This window comes from Anabrus simplex, chromosome 1, assembly GCF_040414725.1.
Source record: "Anabrus simplex isolate iqAnaSimp1 chromosome 1, ASM4041472v1, whole genome shotgun sequence".
Lineage (NCBI taxonomy): Eukaryota > Metazoa > Arthropoda > Insecta > Orthoptera > Tettigoniidae > Anabrus > Anabrus simplex.
Window position 1 is genome coordinate 1,077,643,703 of NC_090265.1, and position 26,810 is coordinate 1,077,670,512.

At 42.7% G+C, this 26,810-nt stretch overlaps 1 protein-coding gene across 2 annotated transcripts in view; it reads left to right on the forward strand.

The window, feature by feature from the left end:
- The window catches only part of LOC136858009 (collagen alpha-1(II) chain), a 209,645-nt gene that overhangs the window by 31,377 nt on the left and 151,458 nt on the right, over positions 1-26,810 (forward strand). For both annotated transcript variants that reach the window (XM_067137199.2, XM_067137200.2), the window contains exon 3: positions 21,945-22,094. In XM_067137199.2, the coding sequence (XP_066993300.2) occupies positions 21,945-22,094 (150 nt within the window). The remainder of the gene's footprint in view (positions 1-21,944; positions 22,095-26,810) is intronic.

Sequence of the window (26,810 nt, forward strand, 5' to 3'; positions counted from 1 at the left end):
CATAATGCAGTCATTCTAAATGAAATGAGTATAGAACGGAGGACGCCGACGCGGCCTTACGCACAAGATTAGATTGATTGTGATGGGGGGTGATGTAGATTGCTTAGTTGTTGCGTATAACACTGCTTTGCTGCTCACCCCATGCGAGTGTCAACGCTCTCTTCATAGAGCAGTACTGTATTACACATTCCGGTGCCTGAAAGAGTGCCTTTGTTCCTCTTAGCTTATTATCGATGAAAGAAAAGTGTTGCAATACACTTCCATTACAGTTTCACAGCAGTATTTACTCCAACTTATCTTTGAGCCTTATTGGGGACTTTCTTTGATTTTCTGGCCAATCCTTTCAGGGGCTGTACGTCTTGCTTGCAGCAAATCATGAAAAACGACAACATAAAGAAACTCACCTTCAAATAAAACTAATCACTGATGTGCAAGGGTCACTTTATTAACTTTCTCTACAAAAATAAGCCTTGGATCCCGTGCAATTATTTTAAAAAATCGCATAAAACCAACGTTATTTCCTTTATATTTAATTCACATGTACGAATAATGTTGGAATAATTGATTAAAATACGTCAAGATTTTTCTATTTTGTTTCACATCGCACCGACACAGATATGTCTTACGGCGACGATGGGACAGGAAAGGCCTAAGAATGGGAAGGAAGCGTCCGTGGCCTTAGTTAAGGTACAGCATTTGCCTAGTGTGAAAATGGGAAACCACGGAAAACCATCTTCAGGGCTGCCGACAGTGGGGTTCGAACACACTATCTCCCAAATACTGGATACTGGCCGCACTTAAGCGACTGCAGCTATCGAGCTCGGTAAAATATATTTTAGTATATTAAATAATAATAACAATCCGCCTCTGTGGTGTAGTGGTTAGTGTGATTAGCTGCCACCCCGGAGGTCCGGGTTCGATTCCCGGCTATTAGGCGAAATTTTAAAAGGGGTACTGGGCCTGGAACGGGGTCCACTCAGTCTCGGGAGGTTAAATGAGTATAGGGGGGAGGGGTTCGATTCCCACCACAGCCATCCGCGAAGTGGTTATACGTTGTTTCCGACTTCTCCTCCAGTCCAATGCTGGGATGGTACCTAACTTAAGGCCACGACCGCTTCCTTTCGTCTTCCATGTCTATTCATTCCGATCTTCCCATCCCCACAAGGCCCCTGTTCAGCATAGCAGGTGAGGCCCGTTGGGTGAGGTACTGGTCCTTCTCCCCATGTGTATCTCACCACCCAAAGTCTCACGCTCCAGCACACTGCCCTTGAGGCGGTAGAGGTGGGATTCTTCGCTGAGTCCGAGGGAAAACCAACCCTGGAGGGTAAACGGATTAAAAATAGTAGAAGAAGAAGAAGACCATTAGAGCGAAAGCAGTCACACTCAGTACTCCTCTTTAATAGTCTAAAAGCTACAAGGAGGACTTGCAACAAGTGTATTTTTTTTTCTTAATCCTTTTATCCTCCAGAATTGGTTTTTCCCTCGGACTTAACCAAACACTCACCTCTACCGCTTCAAGGGCAGTGTTCTGGAACATGAAACTTAGGGTCGAGGGATACAGCTGGAGAAGAGGACCAGTGCCTCGCCCAGGCGACCTCAGTTGCTATGCTGAACAGGGGCCTTGTTTGGGGATGGGAAGATTGGAAGGGATATACAAGGAAGGGGGAGGAAGTGGCCTTGGCCTTAATTTCGGTACCATCCCGACATTTGCTTGGAGGAGAAGTAAGAAACCACGGAAAAAGCCACTTCGAGGATGGCTGAGGTGGGAATCTAACCCCCTCTCTACTGAGTTGACTTTCAGAGGCTGAGTGGAACACGTTCCAGCCCTCGTACCGCTTTTCAAATATCTTGATAGAGCCGGGAATCGAACCCGCACTTCCGCGGGTGGCAGCTAATCACACTAACCACTACACCACAGAGGCGGATAAGAAAGGAATATTTACCGTCATTTATAAGAAGCATGCACCACGGCTCCAAATTTTTGAAGATAAAATATTGTATTTTTGGTAGACAATTTCAGTAGGGTAAAATACTTTTCTGATACACTTTCAAGTCTTAATAGAAGGCACTAGTTATTAATTTGTGTTAATCACACTAACCACTACACCGCAGAGGTGAACTGCTCTTATGGTATCTGAGAAAATTGTACCTGTAGATCAAAAAATATCACTTTAGGAAACTTAGGGGAAGTCACTGTGTGCCGGTCGCCATATATAAATAGCCATTTAAAATACACTTTTGTTGCACCATCATACACGTTTTATACCGTTTATGACTCGTAGAAACGTATTCTGTCCGCCTCTGTGGGATAGTGATTAGCTGCCACCTCCGGAGACCCGAGTTCGATTCCCGGCTCTGCCACGAAATTTGAAAAGTGGTACGAGGACTGGAACGGGGTCCACTCAGCCTCGGGAGGTCAACTGAGCAGAGGGGTGTTCGATTCCCGACTCAGCCATCCTCAAAGTGGTTTTCCGTGTGGTTTCCCACTTCTCCTCCACACAAATGCCGGGATGGTGCCTAACTTAAGGCCATGGCCGCTTCCTTCCCTCTTCCTTGTCTATTCCTTCCAATCTTCCCATCCCCCACATGGCAGGTGAGGCCGCCTGGGCCAAGTAGTGGTCCTCCTTTGCCCTTGAGGCGATAGAGGTAGGATCCCTTGCATAGTCAGAAGGAAAAACCAACCCTGTAGGGTAAAAGGATTAAGAAAGAAAGGAAGGAATAAACGTATCCTATTCAAAAATTGAAAGACCAAAATTTAAATTTTGTGTTTCTTTTCCCCTCCAGGTGCCTTTATATGTGGCCTTATGTAGGGGCTGCTTGGCCGAGGCGGTAAAGGCACGCTCGGTTCACACAGAAGAACGTGGGTTCAAGGCGAATTTTTTATTTTATGAAACTATGTTTCCTGAAGTTCACTCAGCCTACCCTTCCTGGGGGCACAGGTGGCAGGGCGTAGACCTAACCATTGTGCTCCACCACCAAGTAGGATAGTGGAGCCTTTACTTTCCATCCCTCCAGGGACTCCTTGGCTGTGAGGAGATGAATTTATTTTGCTGTTGCGTTTGTGGTAGTTGCCGGTCCCGTGGTGTAGGGGTAGCATGCCTGCCTCTTACCCGGAGGCCCCGGGTTCCATTCCCGGCCAGGTCAGAGATTTTTACCTGGACCTGAGGGCTGGTTCGAGGTCCACTCAGCCTACGTGATTAGAATTGAGGAGCTATCTGACAGTGAGATAGCCGCCCCGGTCTCGAAAGCCAAGAATGGCGGCCGAGAGGATTCGTCGTGCTGACCATACGACACCTCGTAATCTGCAGGCCTTCGGGCTGAGCAGCGGTCGCTTGGAAGGCCAAGGCCCTTCAAGGGCTGTAGTACCATGGGGTTTGGTATGGTTTGGTTTGTGGTAGTTCCATACCAGCTGATTTCTGTTTTGATTAGAGTAATCGTTATATGGCCCCTCAAAGCAATAGTTACCACAACCATCACTACTACAAAAGTCTGTCTTGGATACTTGATATGTCGAAAGAGGAAGAGCAGAATATTTCATCGAACTGGATAGTGGATGTTCTATGTGAAATAAACCAAGACTGCCTTCTCACTTCTTTGAGCGCCACTTTTTTATAAATGACAAGAGGCAGTGAACAAAGTCAGAGACTGTAGTCGAATACAAACTGATTGATGTAACTGCCAACTTGTTTTAGTACACACTGCAGATGTACACACAATTAAGGCGAGCTCCTTATATGGAGGACTCTAAGAGAGCTGGGTGTGCTCAAACTCAATAGTGCTGACACAGAAGGAAAAGGGACTGATGACCTAGATGTTAGACCCCTTTAATCAACAAGCATCATCATCATCACAAAAGGAAAATCCATCTTCTAACCCAGGCATGGCAAGCTGAGCTATACAGAGTCCTATTACTTGTAGGGCTTGTAGGGGAGATCCGATAGATAACATTTTGAATAGGAAAATCATGTCCGAAAACGTACCGTTTCTCCGCTACAAACAACGCATCTGCTGTATCAATGAGCGAACTACGTACGTTCTTGTTGCACTTAAAAGAACTTAAAAGAAAAGTCGGATTTACGAGACTCTGGATGGAGTAAGAGAAAGATCTGCTTTCGCGTGTTATGGCAGCGGCGGATGTTTCTCTACCAGGAGTTTATGCGAGTCATGTACCGGAACATGATACACAGAAGCACTGAAACAACAATGTACGTACTAGTTTTTGCGCATTGATGCAATTTAAACGCGTGGTGGTGTTTTACTTGAAGCAAGGAAACGGTGTGTTTCTGAACATTCAAACCATTCAAAATGTTACCTACTCGCCCCCCTACAAGCCCTTGAAGTGTGTGATATGGATTTAGATACACTCTATAGTGGCATCGGCCAGACAGTTATATCGTGGCTAGTTTGAGAGGGAGATCTCGCGTAACCCACACAACACAATGAAAGATGCAAGAAGGAGGCCGTGTGTTGTAAGGGCTGCGCTTATTCCTAAATAAAAATACATATATTCAAAGAACTGCTGAGTCAAATTAATCGGAACAAAATCAGTAATATTACAATATATATGTAAGGGAAAAGTTATTTTGGTGCGTTTCTTTACTTACGTTTACAATGTCTGATTATTATTAATGTATGTATATTTACGTACATTTTGCGTTAAGTTACTTGACTGTGAAGAAAATTAAAATGTTATTTATTTGTGACTACTGAAGGCCAGTTATTTATTTTTTATTAAGGGAAAAGTTACGAAATGTAAAATATTTCCCTGTGAATGTACGATGCATAAAATATACATTTTACGGATTTATTATGAATATAATTTCAGTTATTAAACATGCACCCTTATAGACAAGTTCCTCCCTCCACATATCTCTTTGCACAGTCTCACAGTTTATTAATATGAAAATTATGTATTGTTCTTTCATTCTTTCTTTCTTTCTTTCTTTCTTTCTTTCTTTCTTTCTTTAATTTGCTTTTCGTCGCACTGACACGGATAGGTCTTATGGCGACGATGGGATAGGAAAAAGCTAGGAGAGGGGAAGGAAGTCGCCGTGGCCTTTATTAAGGTACAGTCCCTGCATTTTCCTGATGTTAAACTGGAAAACCACGGAAAACCATCTTCAGGGCTGCCGACACTGTCTCCCGGATTAAAGTTCACAGCTATCTATTATTCATACGCATTAGTAATTATTTTGAAGGGAAATTATATGCAATAAAAATGTTTATTAGCACAATTTCCCCGTAGTCGCATTATGTGAAATTTATTTACATATGAACGAACATATTGTTTCTAATTTGACATTCAATACTATTTGAACGTAAGTATCCCAAGGTTGTAGTGTTCTGTTTATATGTAGAGACGTCTGTCACAGGACAAAGTACATCACCTCCAGTCAATTGCTATGACCACCATCCTCCAACGTCCTTGACAGGGCTGGTCTAACCGAACCTTGGGGCTGGTAATCTCGTTGTTTTCGCGATAAAGAACCAGTCACCAACGTCGATGATACCCGAGCCTACCAAGACACTCTCTATGATAGAACTGGGAAACAGGGATGGCTACTTGGATGCTGGGCCTGTAATGAAGATATTGTGAACTTGAAAGTGGAAGGGGGTATCCATTCAACTCCTACATTTATCACAGCCGCATTCAGGCTTCCAATTGTCTCCCGAAGCTGAGAAATCCCATGCCAGTTTATATCAAGACTAGTAAGTCCTTTAAGTCCTTCGCAAAGCTGGGAAGCAATCCTCGGACCTCAAATAACGTAGACTGGAAGGCAGACAAATGTGACAGTGATAACGCACACAATCTGACGTTTTAGAAAGGCAAGGAGAGACACAAATGTCCATGTCCGTACAAGACATAAAGATGCTTAGAGGAGTGGAAAGAAAGACAAAGCTATTTTCATACAGACCATGAAGATCCATGGTAAAGTGGAAGGTAAAGACTTCTGCTATCGGTAATTTTGATACAATGTTGGATGAAGTGGTTAACTCTACGCCTTTGCCCCCAGGAGTTAACCTGATACTCGTTTTGTGTGTAGGCTGATTGAACCTCAAGGGTCTTGTGCCTCTCTGAAATAGAAATTGAAAATGTGATTCTAAATTTTTCGACATGGAGAATCGCACCAATTTTCTCTGGGGTGAAATGAGCACGCGTTTACTATAGGCAACCCCTTTAAAAGAGAAAAGGATTCATAGACGTGATAATAATGTTTAGTTAATGTTAGGCAACGTGTCCAGTTGATCAGAGGAGCTCCATACAGGGTGTACCAGAACTATAGGGACCGTGCGAATGGCGAGTGGTGCGCTCTTGCGACTACCTCAGAAAATGTTTGATGGGGTAAGCTGCAAGCCAGCGCTCGAGTTAGTTCATGACGGTGTTAACTGAAAGAATCGAGAGTCGAACGAGTAAAAGTAAACATTTCACTCATCTCCCAGCAAGGAATTGACATTAACATTTATTGTAGGGGACTTCTTCTTCAAATTAAAATGAACTAGCCTCGTTGTGTTCACCCTGTTTTATTATGAGACATAAGGTGGGTTTTACAGCATGGTAAGCCTCTCAACGTTGGCCAAAAACGAGAAAGCAATGTCTCCTCAACCGCTGATAGCGTTTGGGACCGAATACAATGTATCTTTGTTACTGTTAGTTCTCTTTTACAAGATATTAGAATCATTCCGTATTGACGGTTTTCACTTTACAAAGGTGAAAAATGAGTTTACTCCGTCTAACGACGGAATATTTATTGTATTGAATTAGGAGGATACTCTCATTTTTCACCTTTGTAAAGTGTTAGTTCTCTGCATTGAAAACTTTGAAGTACGTCAGTGAGCAAAATAAAAAGGTGCCCCTCTATGTGACACTACCGGTACCCGTGACGACATATTCCGAATTAATGGCAGATAATACTGAAAATAAAACATTTCCAGTAAGGGAATGGCAGTACACAGGAATTGCTCATGCCTTGAAATTTTCACAGTGATACTTCCTCTGGAGAATATACAAACAGTTCACATAAGTTGATGTTCAAAACATACACGGATATCTGCACTTGGGTGTAGTAGACGTGACTAATATTAATTTCACCTTGTTGTGTCACATACAAATACGGTACATTGCTCCGTTTCTCTTGAATAATAGGCTTTCCTTTACACGAAAAAGGACACTTAATTTCCAGGAGAGAAAGCCATTGGATGAAGTACTATCCCGTCTGACTCGAACACAGCAATGGGTGCTCTACTTTGATGCACACTCCCACCTGTTTTACAAAACAGTCATTGAGTTTGCAGTACTCAGCCACCGCAAGTTGTTCAGTGTTCCTACCGTACCTCATCGCAGGTGTGTTAAGGGATGTGGAAATTAGAAATGACCTTGCAAGCTGATCATATTCACCACTTCTCAGTATCTTATTCTGATCAGCTTGCTGGCTGGCAGATAAGCGTAATTTTCTTTGTTTGAACCATGCAGCACAGCGATATTGAAACCTTGTGTCAAATGCAATTTTGTACATCTGTTCTGTTGTAACTATAACATTTGCGATATAAAATAGTTGCACATATTGAGGCAAGAAATCGAGATAATTCACGGGTTTGATTGATAATTTAACAGCGGACATTTTTGTAACAAAATAGCACCCACGGACTGTATGGGTATTCTGATTTTGTACTTCGTTCAGACACTAGATCAAATCCTCAATTTCGCTACGTTTTACAGCATCATCTATAACTTTTTGTAGAATGGAACTTGCCACCACGTAATTTTCACTCTCACATTCGGCTTTAAGCATATCAGTGAGGGCACACTCAATATGTTTTTACTCGTTGGTACAAACAAGTTTTATTGAAAGTTGTTGATTCTGTTTGTTCAGCAACGTGGACGTATGGTTTCAACAGTTCTGCTATCTTCTCTCCTTTCGAATATAGATCCTTACGAGCACACTTAGGTTTATTTTTTCCATTGCTGCACTATGGTGGTTTTGGAGGAGTCCCTCTCGGAGTTAATAAAGGAACACAAAGCAGCAATGTCCTTACAGCGTTTCGACTGACCTGCTTTGCATCCACAATCACCGTCAACAATGTTCCTGTTACTGTCAATGTGAAAATAAATAAAAATACTTATAATGAGGAATTATTTATCGCATCACCTTTAGGAATTAAATATTGTTATAATCTTTGAACCATTTCATAATCATTCACAGCTTAGCCCGCCGGAAGTACACTCAAGAAGAAGTTGTCGCCATGAATTGCGGGTCGGTTGTCCTTCCTCACTCATTATTTATAAAGTGAAAATCTGTCGGGATTTGAACCACAGTCGCCGGAACTTGAAGCAAGCCGCTCGCTACCCTCTTTATAATACAGTAGAATAAATGAGAAAAATTGGCTTGCTTTTCCTATGTTGGCTTAGCTGCTAGCCTCTGAATTTAGTGACCGTGGTTTGAACCCCAGTGTCACTGCAGTGTGATTTTCAGTTGAAAGAATTGTGTTTCAGGAAAGGCATCCGACTCTAAATTCATGATTACAACTCTTACAGGACTCAGTGTATGCAATGGCACCGCTCAATGATTAAATAATTTATAACTGAAGTTATTGTGAATAAATAATTAATTAACAATTTCCCGAAATAGGAATAAAATATAGTAAATACCTTAATTTCAACGTTGTATGGTGACTGATTAATACTCGTTTCCCTTAGACACTTGCCGTATATTTATTGCCATAACCTTTCCTTCACGTCAAAGACATGGTTGCTGCTATTTAAATCTTCACCTTTCTTTGGCGTGGATTCCCGGAAATAATCTGAGTGTCGCGCTGTCTGAAACCCTACATCATTTATAGCGGTCGCTGCTACAGTCGAAGCCATTATTGTCCGGCATTACCTCTTTATTTTACAATCACAAGTAACGTAATGAACTGCACTGTCAATGGTCTCGTGAGTGCCCCATCAAACGACTGCAGCTGTTTCCGTTAGGGGCGCTAGCTACTAAAAGTCTCGTGCGCGCACGGTCCTTATACCGACAAAAGAATTCAAGGATGCTCTTCGTGTTGTGTTGAGAACAATGATCCAATCGGATTGGCGGAGAAAATATTTCTTTTCGAGAAAATGAGGTCACTTTGTTATTTCTGGGCGTGGCGATTCAAATTGACAAACTCGCCGTATTTGCTATGCCAGAGCACAAGCCGCTGCCATGCTTCAGGAAAGCGAAGGGGAGGGAGGGGAAGTGGTGTGTATGATGGAGACAGAAATAATGATCCGCACATATGCACGAGTTTCCTCGTTCGACTCGCACAGGAGTGTCCTTTTCCTTTACAGGCAATATCCACAGTTCACTTATTAAACAGCTGTAACTGCACACACAGTACAAGGTAAGGTAAGGGTGTATTCTGCCCGAAGGCAGGTCCGAACCTCCGCAGAGGTGTGCCTGAGCCGGAGTTTACGTACGGTAGGGTGGCCAGTTCCTTTTCGCTCCTCCATTCCCTTACTCCCACCAACAGCGCGTGGTAACCTGTCCAAATCTTGACCACGCCCAATGTTGCTCAACTTCGGAGTTTTCACGGCATCCGGTGTTTCAGCACGGCTGCGGCCATTGGTCTCAGTACAAGAACATACTGTAATTACGATACAGTTTTCAGTCAAGTCGTTTCCCTTCTCGTCTGTTGGTCGCACTAACGTTTGTTTTGTGTATTCCGTCCTCCTCCGTGGTGTAGTGGTTAGTGTGATTAGCTGCCACTCTCGGAGGCCCAGATTCGATTCCCGGCTCTGCCACAAAATTTGAAAAGTGGTAGGCCTACGAGGGATGGAACGGGGTCCACCTAGCCTCGGGAGGTCAACTGAGTAGAGATGGGTTCGATTCCCACCTCAGCAATCCTGGAAGTGGTTTTCCGTAGTTTCCCACTTCTCCTCAAGGCAAATGCCGGGATGGTACCTAACTTACGGCCACGGCCGCTTCCTTCCCTCTTCCTTGTCTATTACTTCCGATCTTCACATCCTCCCGCAAGGCCCCTGTTCAGCATAGCAAGCGAGGCCGCCTGGGCGAGGTACTGGTCATCCTCCCCAGTTATATCCCCCGATCCGGAGTCTGAAGCTGCAGAACACTGTCCTTGAGGCGGTAGAGGTGGGATTCCTCGCTGAATCCGAGGGAAAAACCAACCCTGGAGGATAAACAGATTAAGAAAAAGAAGAAGAAAAACGTATTCCTTCACTCACAACATTGTAAATGGAATTAAATGTTGAACGAAGGAAAGAATACGCTCAGTGGTTTGATTACGGTAGATGTTCAATATGTTCTCCTCCTACTTTGACGCAAAGTTCACAGTGGTGTAGCAGTGACCTTTGGACTCTGTTCAGGATACGTGGTGTGTTGCGAACGACCTGGAAAGCTGCCTGTATTCTTGGAACAAAAAAATGAAATGGCGTGTGGCTTTTACTGCCGGAAGTGTCCGAGCATATGTTCGGCTCGCCAGGTGCAGGTCTTTCGTTTTGACTCCCGTAGGTGACCTGTGCATCATGATGGGGATGAAATGATGATGAAGACGATACATACACCCAACCCCCGTGCCAGCGAAATTAACCAATGACGGTTAAAATTCCCGACCCTGCCGGGAATCGAATCCGGAACCCCTGTGACCAAAGGCCAGCACGCTAACCATTTAGCCATGGAGCCGGACTTCTTGGTACAAGTTCATCTTCTCTTTCTACGCGATTCGTATTGTAGTTATTTTGTGCAGAATAAACTGTACGCTGTTTACTCGGGTTGGGAAGCGACTATGCGAAACGAACTATAAACTTGTGCATTCGCACCGAGCATTGCCTCTGTCTCCCACTTCCCACTTCCCCTCCCTTCTCTGACGCACAACAGCAGGCAGCGGCTGCTCTCTGGCATAGCAAATACAGCTAGTTCGTCAATTTGAATCGCGCACGCGGAAAAACAAACTAACCTCATTTTCTCCGCCAATCCGATTGCATCATCGTTCTCAATATAACACGAAGAGCATCGCTGGCTTTTTTGTCGGTATAGTTCTGATACACCCTGAATAATCTCCCCTTAAAAACGACATTCGCCAATGACGTGAGGACTCAGTTCCCCCTTCCGTTATTTTTTTTTTTTTTTTTGCTAGGGGCTTTACGTCGCACCGACACAGATAGGTCTTATGGCGACGATGGGATAGGAAAGGCCTAGGAGTTGGAAGGAAGCGGCCGTGGCCTTAATTAAGGTACAGCCCCAGCATTTGCCTGGTGTGAAAATGGGAAACCACGGAAAACCATTTTCAGGGCTGCCGATAGTGGGATTCGAACCTACTATCTCCCGGATGCAAGCTCACAGCCGCGCGCCTCTACACGCACGGCCAACTCGCCCGGTCCTTCCGTTATTGAGCTCTCGGTTTTGCTTAGGATTTATTCGGTAGAGTTTGAAAAATTATTCTGTTCTTTGATCTCCGTGTATTTCAAGTCCTATTTGTGAGTAGGTTGATTGAACCTCGGGGTCTCATGCCTCTCTAGAAGGGGAAACGTGAGTTTAAATGTTTCGACTACCTGGAGAGTACCAGGTTAACTTCTGGGGGCAGCTTGGTGTGGAAGTTAGGGATACCAGAAGCCTTTACCTTCCACTTGACCATGGGTCTTCATAGCGTGTGATGAAAAGGGCCTTGCCTTCCTATCTTCCATTCCTCTAAGCGCCTTTATAGCTTGTACGGAGATTAATGTTTCTGTCTTTGCCTATTTTATTTCGTGACCGAGTGATTTCATAATCTATAATTCTGCAAAATCGTATGTTGGATGTGTAAATGTGGTTATTGAAGATGTGGCTATCAATTTTTTTTGTAAAACTATCATCATTCCTTGGTTGACGCCATAGCTAGCTTTATGAAGACTTCGAAAAACTGAAAACACAAACAAACTCTGAACATCAGTACATGTCATTAAAACGTGCGAGGTGACGGCGGCAACGCGTATCTAACTGTATCGGTATAGCATGTGTTCAAAATGTGCACCCTCACATCTCACGCATTGTTCATAACGGTCCTGTAGATTGTCGAGCATGTTAATAAACACAGGTTGTCGTAAGGACACAAAAAATAATTGTACCTTCTCAAGTAAATCGAAAACATTCCTATGTGGGTCATCCGACCGAAAAAAAATATCTTTAACCATGCCACATACCGTCGCCTAAGAACCAATACCTACCTCGTATCTCACAATACCCTTCAAAAAATCAAAATCAAAATACTGTACTTTATTTGTAAATGAGGTGTCTACCTCGGTGGCAAATAATACACAAAAATGCATTGTTGTCAACAACTAAATTTTAAATTAAAAAGAAACATACAGTACTGTAAGGATGTATGTTTGCAAGACGTGTTTACGCACGCCTAAAGTATACTGCATAAAAGGTTCATTTTTCTTTATACACCGGCGTACCAAAATGAGCACAACGAAAACTGTTGTGATGGATTTCATATCCATACGAGGCTGGGAGTGACGACCAGTCTTACAGAAAATAATGGACAGGAAGTGCATTGTGAGATACGAGGTATTGCTTCTTAGGCGACGATATGTGGGCGTCTGTGGAAGCGTAAGAGTCAAAGAGTCGGAAGGGCACGGGAATTTAAATGATCTCCAAAGTTTTGTTGCAGAAGGCGAAGTGACTCCCTCACGGTGTGGGATGTAGTTCCATCTTGCAGCATCCATTAAGGTTGTAGTGGCAGGTTTCCGGTGACATACATTACTGTTTGAGGTTCGGAGCATGTTTGTAATTTCAGTACCGTTCGGTTTTCTACATACCGTATCTTTATACACTTCCGCCATGATAACGTATTTTTTTAAATCTCGCGTGTATTGGCCGGATTCGAACAGCGGTCGTTTTGGTGAGAAGTCATTGACTATGCTACTCAGCTATCAAAAAGCAAAAGCAAAAAATCGAAGTCATCTCCGTACAGACCATGAAGGCCCTTGGAGGTGTGAAAGGTAGAGGCTTCCGCTATGCTTCCGTAACTTCGGCACTTTATAGTGTAGAGTGGTTAGCTCTATACCGCTCGCTTTTGTCCCCAGGAATTAATCTGGTACTTATTTTTAGTGTAGGCTAAGTGAACCTCAAGGTCATGTGCATCTCCGGAAGTGGAAATCTTTCTTATTTTTTTCACTTTCTGAAGGAGAATCGAATCCATGTCCTTCCGGGTGAACCGAGCACGCCTTTGCCGCCCCGACCAGGCAGTCATTGCAACGCAGCTAACACTCCTGTCTGTCGGTCTGTATGATAAGCCTGCTAGTGTTGGATAAGAAATATGAACGACTTTGAAAGGCAGGAAAAGTACTCTGTTGGTTATAAGCTATTTTTCGGGTCCGGGTCCTTGACTGAATGATCAGCGTACTAGCCTTCGGTTCGCAGGGCCACGGGTTCGATTCCCGACTCGGAGTCTGGGCTTTCGTGATCGTCTTAATTCATATACACAGTAGATAGGCAATCGACCGTAAAACTGTGCTTAATCCACATTAGTGCCCATCCCAGAAAACTGGGAAAAGGCCAGGAAAGAATAAGAATAAGAAGAAGGTAAGGAGCTATTTGTCGGTATGTCTGATAACAATATAACAAAAGAAGGAAATGTATTAGGTCAAGCCCATCATTTTATCTGGTGGAGTGTAACCAATGCTCTTCAGGGGCGGGGGGTTGACCAGGACCTGATTTAGTTTCCCTGTCTTCCTGGCCTTTTCTCAATATTTAAGACTGGGACTAGATGTTTACGGCCGGTTGCCAGCCCTGCTTGAAAGTGCGTCTTTCTGATAGTGTGATGTATTGTATGTAAATGAAGATATGTATTAATATCAACACAAAAACCCAGCCTCCGGGATGCGGCTAAAATCCCCGGCCCCACCGGGAATAGAACCGGAGTCCTCTGAAGTAAAGGCCACTACACTGACCTTGAGCTAATGAGTAGGACGCCTTATCTTCTACTCACTCCTGCCCTATTTCATATCGACTTCCCTTGACCTGATTTTTTCTTCTGGTTTGATGATATTAGGTCATCCAAGGACTCGATGGAGTTTTCCATATTCACTTTTTCCCTCTCTATTTTACGCTTCCTTTCTCCTTCAGTCTTCGAGTAACCGTTTATTCACGTTCTGTTTCTCATTTCAATAATGTTATTGGTTTTATGTCCCACTAACTATTTTTACGGTTTTCGGAGACGCTGAGGTGCCGGAATCTAGTCCCGGAGGAGTTATTTTACGTGCAAGTAAATCTACCGACTTGACACTGACGTATTTGAGCACCTTTTAAATACCACCTGACTGAGCCAGGATTGAACCTGTCAAGTTGGAGTCAGCCTCAACCGTCTGAGCCACTCAGCCCGGCATTTCTCATTTCGATAACCCATCTTCATTACTCCATGTCCGGCTCCATAGTTAAATGGTTAGCGTGCTGGCCTTTGGTCACAGGGGTCCCGGGTTCGATTCCCGGCAGGGTCGGGAATTTTAACCATCATTGGTTAATTTCGCTGGCACGGGGACTGGGTGTATTTGTCGTCTTCATCATCATTTCATCCTCATCATGATGCACAGGTCACCTACGGGCGTCAAATCAAAAGACCTGTACCTGGCGAGCCGAACATGTCCTCGGACACTTCCGGCACTAAAAGCCATACGCCATTTCATTTCATTATCTCCATGACCATCAGGTCAAGCGGTTTTGGATCTTATAATAACAAAATCACGTCAACAACAACCATCATCAACAATTAATCCACTACCATGACTATTAAACTTTTTTTTCTTGTCAGCAATGCTTGCCGATAATAGATTTGGTAAAATCTGATATTGTGAATATCTCCTCTATCACAGCTCGACATTAGTGTTGATGATGGTTTCGAGTGGAAGTACAACTAAGCAACCATCCTCTCTGAACCCTTGAGCTGGGTTTTGAACCGATCGCCCAGTGGCAACGCCTTACATCAGGTGTTTGCATGAGCACATTATTCATCACAGTAATCAAACGATTACCTATCGAATATTGTACAAATTTTGCATCAGTCCAAAAGAGAAATATTCGATAATTTAAAAAAAATATTTACAATATCCTTTTTTTACAAGCTGCTTTACATCGCACCGACACAGATAGGAAAGGACTAATAGTGGGAAGGCCTTAATTGAGGCACAGCCCTAGCATTTGCTTGGTGTGAAAATGGGAAATCACGGAAAACCATCTTCAGGACTGCCGACAGTGGGGGTCGAACCCACTATCTCCCGATTGCAGGCTCACAGCTGCGCACCTCTAACCGCACGGCCAACTAGCCCGGTTTACAATCAAATATTATACCAACGGTTTGTAAAACATTGGCAAGAAAGCAGTCACTATCCACTATTCATTGAAGACTAGGACGGCATTTTTAGCGTATGGACTTACGATTTTGATCTGCAAAATTTGTTAGCACTCATTTAATCATCTCAATATTAGTCATCTTAATTTATGCGGGATGTATATTTTATTATTAGTTTAATGTTGCTTTCTCAGAGTCTAAAGTTAATGAATTTCTCAATCAGATGAGCTTGTATCCAAATTCCACCGCGAGGTAACATGATTTCAAGAAGAATTATACAATCACCGAAAGCAAACTTAAATCACGTCACGTTATTTGAACACCAGTTTTAGATGGAAGGACTGTATAAGTTTAGATCTCCCTATTATTAGCATGGTCATAATCACACTTCTTCTTCAGGCTGGAGACGTCCACTCCTGGACATCGTCCTCCTACAGTCTTTTTCACGTCAATCTTTCTGTTGGCAGTCTACATCCAGTTTACTCCGGCGCATCTTTTTATATCAACGTGCCAAAGGGCTGGAGGCGTTCTACACTCATCGAGTACGCTCTGGAACACCAGCATACGATCCATTTGGTACACTTCTCCTATGAACTTCTGGCCACCTCCATTACCATACATAAAATAATATTAGCTAGAAGATTCAAATACTACCTTCTATTGAGCAGATGGTTTATACAATGAGTGGCCAAAAGTCATGGGGAGACACTGAATATGATGTTAATAACTAGTTGCTCCTTAGCAAGTCCTCAAAACAGCAGCAGTACGGCAAAACATCGACTCTACTAGGTGTTGAATCGTTCTGGAGGGATCTGAACCCACGCATATTGCACTGCTACCCATAACTTGGTCTTGTGTAGTTGGTGCGGTGTTCATTAAGCGTCGACAGCATCCGATAAATGTTCGATTAGATTACGATCGGGGGATCTCGAGGGCCAATCCATGGTCGTAACTTCACTGGAGTCCAACCATCTGCGTGCAACCACAGAGCGATGACATGGCGCATTGTCCTGTTGAAACATGGCATCTCCATCAGGGTACTCTAGGGCCAGAAAAGGATGAAGATGGTCTGAAAGAAGGTCCACATAACGTGCACCTGTCATCGCTCCCTGCAGCCGGACAATGGGGCCTAATTGCGACCATGAGAACGCCGCCCAGACTAGAACTGAGCCCCCTCCCGCCTGGACACAACCTTGTTGACATGCAGGTTCCATAGCTTCATGGGGAATACGTGACACTCTACCGCGCCCATATACAATTGGAACCGAGATTAATCGGACCATACCACACGCCGCCATTGTTCCATGGTCAATTGCCGATGTTCGCGGACCCATGCACGTCGATGAGTTCTGTGTAGAGGTGTCAGCAAAGGGATACGAATTATTCGTCGGCTGGTGAAGCCTATGCGGTGCAGTTGCCTCCTTACAGTCCTGACAGAAATGGGTTCCTGACGCTCAACATTCAACAAGACGGTAACCGGACTCACAGTAGCCCGTCGAGCACCCAGTATGGTTCTGCAGAGGCGACATGATGTCCATTCGTTAAACACCTGTGGTCTTTCCGTGCGGCGTCTTACGCGGGTGGTAACATTCACTCTGCGATATTGAAGATCCACCCTCGACACTGTTGACCTCGAAAACCCGAATTCGCGTGTAATCTCCGCGATGCTATGTCCCCATGCGCCGTGCACCGATGATCATCCCACGTTCAAAGTCGGTTAACTCGGGACTTGTTGCCATCTTCACGACACTGGTGTCTGTGACAGACTGCTCAGCTACGCCGCAGCTAGCCGCAACGCTTACGGGTCATACGTGGCACATTTTCTAATGGGACACCCCTTCCCGTGACTTTTGGCCACTCAGTGTATTTCGTGAAGACATGTGAGGTTGTCGCCGCGATGGGGATGACTTATGATACCGATGTCTTAACATCCTAAGTACACTGGTTCTGCTCTATCTTCTTAGCTTTACATGGTGTCGATATTGGTGAAGTCCATTATTCAGTCAAAATCCTTAACATCCAGCGTTGGAAATTCAGAAAAGTCTTCTTTGTTTACAAGTTGCTTTACGTCGCACCGACACAGATAGGTCGTATGGCGACGATGGGACAGGAAAGGGCTATGAGTAGGAAGGAAGCAGCCGTAGCCTTAATTAAGGTACTGCTCCAGCATTTGCCTGGTGTGAAAATGGGAAAGCACGGAATACCATTTTCAGAGCTGCCGACAGTGGGGTTCGAACCTACTATCTCCCGAATACTGGATACTGGGAAAATTCTTCTGTTCGATGCCAAACGTCAATATTCTTCCTTCTTGTGTGGTAGTAGAAATCTCCCACTAGTACAAATAAATAAGACTGTACTCTATTTCAGGAAGAACAAGATGTTTCGTATGCTTTTATGCGGTCTCGTAGAGAACGAGCACAGAAGTCATAATGTCAACCACTGCATGGGATCACTTTTACATTTTTAGTATCATACAAAATCGGTGTTTAGGAATGAAAATATTAGTTTAATGAAAAGCTCGTAATTTTAATTATACTTATATCGCAGTATTACACGAGTCATTAACATTAACGCACGCTTGAAGATTTTAAAAGGCATGGTAGCAAGTGAATAGTAGCATTTCGCATTCAAGACGAAGCTAAAATAATCCAGTTTCGTTTACCTCACGCAGGCAGTCAGCTGCTAATATCAATGTATTGGTCCATTCGCTTCGCAATCAAAGTGAAGGTCGTTTTCCTGTAATAAATCTTTTAAAAGATCACTGATGACAATAGCAAGTTTGGCAAGAGTCCGGGACATCGTGAGACATATTTCCTCCCATACAAGCTTCAGGGTTTTAGATTTTGTATATACACTGACTGACAGTGACAATGCAACACCAAGGAGGAGTGGTTCGAAAGGGATGAAAGTTGGGAAAAAAACAGAGACGCCACGGATGAATAATTGATGTTTATTTCAAATCGATATGCAGGTTACACAATGCGCACGGCATCGACTCAGTAGGATGTAGGACCACCGCGAGCGGCGATGCACGCAGAAACACGTCGAGGTACAGAGTCAATAAGAGTGCGGATGGTGTCCTGAGGGATCGTTCTCCATTCTCTGTCAACCATTTGCCACAGTTGGTCGTCCGTACGAGGCTGGGGCAGAGTTTGCAAACGGCGTCCAATGAGATCCCACACGTGTTCGATTGGTGAGAGATCCGGAGAGTACGCTGGCCACGGAAGCATCTGTACACCTCGTAGAGCCTGTTGGGAGATGCGAGCAGTGTGTGGGCGGGCATTATCCTGCTGAAACAGAGCATTGGGCAGCCCCTGAAGGTACGGGAGTGCCACCGGCCGCAGCACATGCTGCACGTAGCGGTGGGCATTTAACGTGCCTTGAATATGCACTAGAGGTGACGTGGAATCATACGCAATAGCGCCCCAAACCATGATGCCGCGTTGTCTAGCGGTAGGGCGCTCCACAGTTACTGCCGGATTTGACCTTTCTCCACGCCGACGCCACACTCGTCTGCGGTGACTATCACTGACAGAACAGAAGCGTGACTCATCGGAGAACACGACGTTCCACCATTCCCTCATCCAAGTCGCTCTAGCCCGGCACCATGCCAGGCGTGCACGTCTATGCTGTAGAGTCAATGGTAGTCTTCTGAGCGGACGCCGGGAGTGCAGGCCTCCTTCAACCAATCGACGGGAAATGGAAATTGTTCTGGTCGATATTGGAACAGCCAGGGTGTCTTGCACATGCTGAAGAATGGCGGTTGACGTGGCGTGCGGGGCTGCCACCGCTTGGCGGCGGATGCGCCGATCCTCGCGTGCTGACGTCACTCGGGCTGCGCCTGGACCCCTCGCACGTGCCACATGTCCCTGCGCCAACCATCTTCGCCACAGGCGCTGCACCGTGGACACATCCCTATGGGTATCGGCTGCGATTTGACGAAGCGACCAACCTGCCCTTCTTAGCCCGATCACCATACCCCTCGTAAAGTCGTCTGTCAGCTGGAAATGCCTCCGTTGACGGCGGCCTGGCATTCTTAGCTATACACGTGTCCTGTGGCACACGACAACACGTTCTACAATGACTGTCGGCTGAGAAATCACGGTACGAAGTGGGCCATTCGCCAACGCCGTGTCCCATTTATCGTTCGCTACGTGCGCAGCACAGCGGCGCATTTCACATCATGAGCACACCTCAGTGACGTCAGTCTACCCTGCAATTGGCATAAAGTTCTGACCACTCCTTCTTGGTGTTGCATTTGCTCTGTCAGTCAGTGTAAAATACACGACTATGCTAAAGAGCTTCCTTATTTCAAGTATGGGTCGGGCACAGTATGTATGTATGTATGTATGTATGTATGTATGTATGTATGTATGTATGTATGTATGTATGTATGTATGTATGTATGTATGTATGTATGTATGTATGTATGTATGTATGTATGTATGTATGTATGTATGTATGCAGTGTAGGCATAGCTTACCTGCCTTTCACGCAGAGAACCTGAGTTCAATTCCCAGTCTGTCTAATGAGTTTAATTCTGGACTGATGGCAAAAACGGGGTTGACTAAACCTCACGAAACCACCTAAGGAGCTGTCTCATACGAAAGGCGGCAGACTTGGTCACGAAAACAAAGCAATAGGCTGAAGATGTCGTCACATTAACCATGTGACACTCGAAAATATGCAGATAATTTTGTTGGGCTGCAGTCATTTTTAATGCATGTAACGTGAATAAATTGCTACTTCAGTACAATGAAATCCGTGATCAAAATTTCCATCGAGATCAGGTAATTGAATAGCTCTCTTCAGAATTGACACGCCTATAAACACATGATCATGTATTTAGGACAGATTTTTGAAATTTGCCTTTAACACTTTCCCCATGCCTGACCTGGGCATCCTATCATGAACTGCGGGATAGAGGGGGCGCATTTCCCATCGAAGAAGGTAGAGTCATGGCTTCATGACTTTGCAATGAAAAATGAAATGTCGTATGGCTTCTAGTGCCGGGATATCCCAGGATGGGTTCGGCTCGCCAGGTGCAGGTCTTTCTATTTGACACCCGTAGGCGACCTGCGCATCGTGATGAGGATGAAATGATGATGAAGTCTACACATACACCCAGCGCCCGTGCCATTGGAATTAACCAATTAAGGTTAAAATCACCGACCCGGCCGGGAATCGAACCCGGGACCCTCTGAACTGAAGGCCAGTACGCTGACCGTTCAGCCAACGAGTCGGACACATTGCAATTATAAATAATGGAATATTAAATTAAATGAAAATATGTTAAGTGTGCCGATATTACAGTTTCGTCATATAACAGGGCGTAATATACTCATAAGTTTTCAAGTGTTCAGGAAAGCTGAAAGTTCTCGGATGCTAACTTTCCTCTAGATAATGTTAGACCGGGCGAGTTGGCCGTGCGGTTAGGAGCGCGCAGCTGTGAGCTCGCATCCGGGAGATGGTGGGTTCGAACCCCACTGTCGGCAGCCCTGAAGATGGTTTTCCGTTGTTTCCCATTTTCACACCAGGTAAATGCTGGGGCTGTACCTTAATTAAGGCCGCGGCCGCTTCCTTCTCATTCCTAGACCTTTCCTGTCCCATCGTCGCCGTAAGACCTACCTGTGTTGATGCGACGTAAAGCAACTAGCAAAAAAAATAGCAAAGCTAATGTTAGTGATAAATATCCTTCATTTAAGCATAGGACACCTTTATAGCAATATAATACTTTGGGAATTGAAGGTAAGGTGTTCTTGAATTTTCCAGCTGTGTGCGAAATTTGCCTAGTTTTAGTGAGAATATCCTGAGATTATCTCGGTTACTAAGGTTAACGACAATGCAGAATAAAAAGTAAAAGTTAATTGTGCACCGACTATGAACTCACATCTCTCTTATAGTTAATAATAATAATAATAATAATAATAATAATAATAATAATAATAATAATAATAATAATAATAATAATAATAATAATAATATCCAAGCTGAATCATTCAGATGCGCTAGATGTCTGAGCTCACGTTCGATCCCCGATCAGTCCGGTGGAATTTAAATGTGCTCAAATACGCGAGGCTCGTGTCAGTAGATTTAGCAGCACGTAAAAAAACTCTTGCAAGACAACTTTTTGGTAGCTCAGCGTCATCTAAAATCGTAAATGCGTTTAGCGGGATATTATTATTATTATTATTATTATTATTATTATTATTATTATTATTATTATTATTATTATTATTATTATTATTATTATTATTATTATTATTATTATATAGCCTGAATAATATGCCCCATCATAACCTAAATAACTATCTTACAAATGGATAGGTATAATAAGCAGAAGTGGGATAATAATAATAATAATAATAATAATAATAATAATAATAATAATAATAATAATAATAATAATAAGAAAATGTTAACAGTGCATCTCACCCTGACCACTCATTTTCTCCAGACTCTCCATAATTCAGAACGTTCATGATGCTGTACACCTTGTTCCACCATAATGTTAGAGGGGCCAATGACCTTGATGGTAGGCGTCTTAGAACATCAATTATTATCACGATCATCACTAATGTTAAGGATTTCAAACCTTACAACTTGCTGTACTTACACCACCACACTTCTTCTAGGTCTACCATCCCTGCCAGCGACGGAGCCTCCAACGGTCCCGCCCACGCCACCACCCAGAAGGCCACAGCCAACTCCAGTTCCCGTGACGCAACGTCCCACAACACCAGCGCCTCCCGAGCCGCAATCGAGGGTGCACGCTGATACGGGAGGTAAGTGTGACTATGCACTAAGTTATCAACGTTTGAACAGCCTGGCCACCATTCTAATATTAGTATCACTTAAATTAGCACTAAAGTCACTTCAATCCGTGAAGTTAAATGTTTTTCCAGTCCTGTTTATTACAACTTGGATATCGTAGTGTCTCAGTATCTCCCGCTCAAGAATGTGGATGTGGTAGTTTCAGTATTGTTTCTGATGTGTTTACTGTCTAGACAAATGAGAAAAAACTATGGTACAAGAACCAGCGTTTTGTATCCATGCGTACCGGTATTCTGAAGATGAACTTACAGCAAACAATGAGACGAAATTCAGTATTAAGACACATATTTTCTATTTTGATGTTTGTGTTAGGTGCGACGGTGATTTTTATTATAGTCTGTCCATTGACTTCTTGATTCTAAAATATTTGCTATATCTTACTGGAATCCTGCAAGTTGAGTCTCACTGGAATAACCTTTCCTAAACCCGAAATGCCTTCTATCAAACCAGTTAGTAATTTCGCAAACGTCTGTAATATAATCAGAAAGAATGATTTTCCAGAGCTTACAAACAACACATGTTAAGCTGACTGGACTGTAATTATACGCTGTATGTTTATCACCCTTTTTTTTTTGTACACTGAGGCTACTTTTGCAACTCTCCATTCACTTCCTATCATTCCTTCATGCAAACAATAATGAAATACGTATTTCTGATATGGCATTATGTCCCAGCCCATTGCCTTTATATATCCCCAAAAATATTATCAATCCCAGCCGTTTTCCTATCTTTCATGTTTTGTATCTTTTTTAAAATAACTTTATAATCATAGGTTAATTTCATAAATTCGTCAGTATTAGTCGTCTCCTCTGCCTGAACATTATCTTTATATCCAAGTACCTTTACATATTGATGACTAAATACTTCTGCATTCTGTAAGTCCTCACATATACACTCCCCTTGTTCATTACTGATCCTTAGAATGTCCTTCCCAGAACCTGTTTCTGTCTTAAACTGTCTATACGTATCTTTTCACTGTTCCTTAAAATTCATATGACTGCCAATCACGTTTACAACTACGTTATCCTTTGTTGACTTTGCTAAATTCAATTTCCTAGGAAGTTCCTTCAATCTCTCCTCACTCTCACAACCATTTCTATTTCTTTCAAACCTGCACCTACCTCTTAATTTCTTTTTCTTCTATAAGGTACATACCTGTTTCCACACTCCTCTGAGATTGCTTTAACCCCTTCCCATCGGCTATTTACATTTTTATTTACCATTTTCCGCTGACCAAAATTGCTTTCTTTAAATTCCCCTATGCTTATCTTATCTACCACATGGTATTGCCTAATAGTACTCTTACAACCTTCATTTCTATCACATTTATGTTTAAATACGAGCTTCATGATCTCTTACCATCTATTCTTCATAGAGCTCATCTGGTTTATCAGAACCACGTCCAGAATATTTCTCCCGCGAATTGGCCCCATAGCTTTCCGATTCAGTTGCCTTTCCCAGATTAATTTATTCACCATTTGTTGGCCATGCTTTCTGTCATTCTCATTCCCTTCCCAGTTAACGTTTGGTAAACTGAGATCATCCGATACAATAATGTTCGTTGCTGTGTCGCTCCCCACATAGCTGATTATCTCGTTCAATAATCAAATAATTCCTTGCTATCTCTTCACGCCCCAAAATCATCAAGTTGCCTATTATCTTTAGAATTTCATATTTCTCATCCTTAACTTTTTCGTAGCTTACGAATTCTTCTTTCACCAGTATGAATACTCCCCCTCTTGAAGAAGTCGCAACAATACACTTTGAAAGACATGTAGGGACAAAGAAACCAGGAGCGACTGAAACCATGTGAGTCGATTCAGAGAATAAAAAGCTAGTCTTTTTACAATAATACAGTACTGTTTCAAAACAGAACCCACTGTAAACCGGAAACCTCCCTTGACGGAATAAATGCCGGAACTGTCACGTTCTGGTTTAGTCAGGCTTGATTGTACTATAGCTGTGAAATAGCATCCTCTGTGGATCAGTGGATCTAAAATTCGAAGGTTAATGTCAAGCATAGTCGATGCTAGGCATCCCGAATAATGCAATAAAGGAAATTGCAATCTCAGCAGTTAAAGGATGTGTGGCGATATTATGACATCATCTGTACACTATGTAACCAATGCCTTATTGTTCCTAATCGATTATTCTATTTTCCTATCCTTTATCTATACTTGTGCAACCTTACAATTATTTGTACATGTTACGCTTTGTCCTTGTGTCCACCTGATAATTTTTCGGAAGCCAATAAAATAAAATATGCATATGTTAACTTATATCTCCTTTTCGGGTGATGTTTCATTCATTGATTGTGAACACACATTTTATTGTCGTATTTCATTACCTTTTAATTACATTAATTAATGAATATATCAATGACTAAGAAATTGAAGGTGAAGATGCTGTCCACGTAGCGATACTGTTATGTACAGGAACGAGAGATATAACCACACAACATTTGAGAATGTGATGATATTTAGTACATTTAAAATACCCTGAAAAATTAATAAACTAGGAATAGATTGAACAATGTAGCAGATTGTCCAACCAGTCTGAATACAATCTTACCAGATATACTTGCTTGCATCGATCTTCACCTTATTGTGAATACTAGGACATTAGCAGACCAGATAAACAACTGATACGGAATCTGCCACCTGGGCGACATTCCTAAGTGGAGATTGATTGATTGATTGATTGATTGATTGATTGATTGATTGATTGATTGATTGATTGATTGATTGATTGATTGATTGATTGATTGATTGATTGATTGATTGATTGATTGATTGATTGATTGATTGATTGATTGATTGATTGATTGATTGATTGATTGATTGATTGATTGATTGATTGATTGATTGATTGATTGATTGATTGATTGATTGATTGATTGATTGATTGATTGATTGATTGATTGATTGATTGATTGATTGATTGATTGATTGATTGATTGATTGATTGATTGATTGATTGATTGATTGATTGATTGATTATGCCATCTATATGAGATAAAGTGACAGGAGAAGAGACAGTGCACACCTCAACTAACAACAGTCACAAGTATCAATCAATCACCACTGATCTGCATTTACGGTGGCGCTAAAGTGGTTTAACTAGCCTTTTTCTTTAAAGATTTCAAAGAATTCAGACATCTAACGAAGATTTCCTTAATAAGTTATTCTAATTCCTTTTCCTATAATAATATAATATTTGCCCCAATTCGTCCTCTTGAATTCCAACCTTATTTTCAGATAATGAACTCCATTCAAGCTTATTCGTCTACTGATGTCATTCCACGTCATCTCTCCGCAGACAGCTCGGAATATACCGCTCAGATGAACAGCTCGTTTTCTTACTCCCAAGTTTCCATCAATTTCGTAACGCTGCTCGTTTGTAGGAAATCAGCCAGAACAAATCATGCTGCTTTCCTTAGGATCTTTTCCAGTTTCCATATCAAGTAACCCTGGTGTGGTTCCCATGCACTGTAACCATCTCTAATTTGGGGTCTTACCAGAAACGTATATGCCCTCATCTTTACATCCTTACTACAGCCTTTTAATACCCTCATCACCGCGTGAAGAGATCTGTAGGCCTACCCTTTCTTTACGACCTCGTTAATGTGATTACCCCAATGAACGGCATTCCTTATATTAACACCTAGATACTTACAGAGATCCCATGAGATATTATCATCCCATAAACATAGTAATTAAAAATGCGAGGACATTTCCTTTTGGTAAAACTGATAACCTGACTTCCCATCCCGTTTATCATCACACCATTACCCGCTGTCCATCTCACGAGATTGTCGAGGTATTTTTGTAGTCGATGCGTTATATGTGGTTCCAGTTATTTTCTCATATATATATATAAGAAAACATAAAGATCCAATGATCGTCCCATGCGGAACCCCTCTCGTAATCATTACAGGGTCATAAAATGCTTCACCTACCGGTACTGTAATTCTCTGAGTTCTGCTTTCTACAAATGTAACCACCCAATCAGTCACTTTTGTCTAGTCCAATATCCCTCATTTTCGTCAGGATTATCTCATGATCTACCCCATGAAAAGTCCTGTATAGTTCAGTAGCGATAGTGTTATGTTATTGTTGAATGTTTCGGGGGATTTGGACGTTGTAGGCCATAACAGTTTGTTTACTTCCGGCTCAGCGGTTATACCATCCGAGACGTAGTGCTCGTTCCTTTACAATATTTTTTCACATTCCGATAGTCTTCATTATTTTCCTGATTAAAAGGAGCTGATGATGACGAAGTTATGCACCACACAATGGCAATCACGAGTACAACCACCACTATCTCTTTAACGACTTAACTAATGGACTAAAGCAATACAAATTAGAATTAGTGAATATCTCCGTTCGAGTTGGCTCCATCAAAAGAGTTGTCATGACATAAAGCGTTCAAAATTAAATGTAAAGCAAGTATTTAAAAACATTTCTAAATAAAGATAACCGTTTTCAAAGTATCGACAAGGAACCATTTCGAGCCTCTTTTGCTGTAGCCCCCTCTTCCTCCTTTGATTACCATAATCCCAATTAGTTGATCATCTAAGGTAACAAAACATTATAAAATATATCCGGAGTTTCAAAGGAGTATATCCGGACGTTTTCACAATCATACATACGTACACACATACAGTA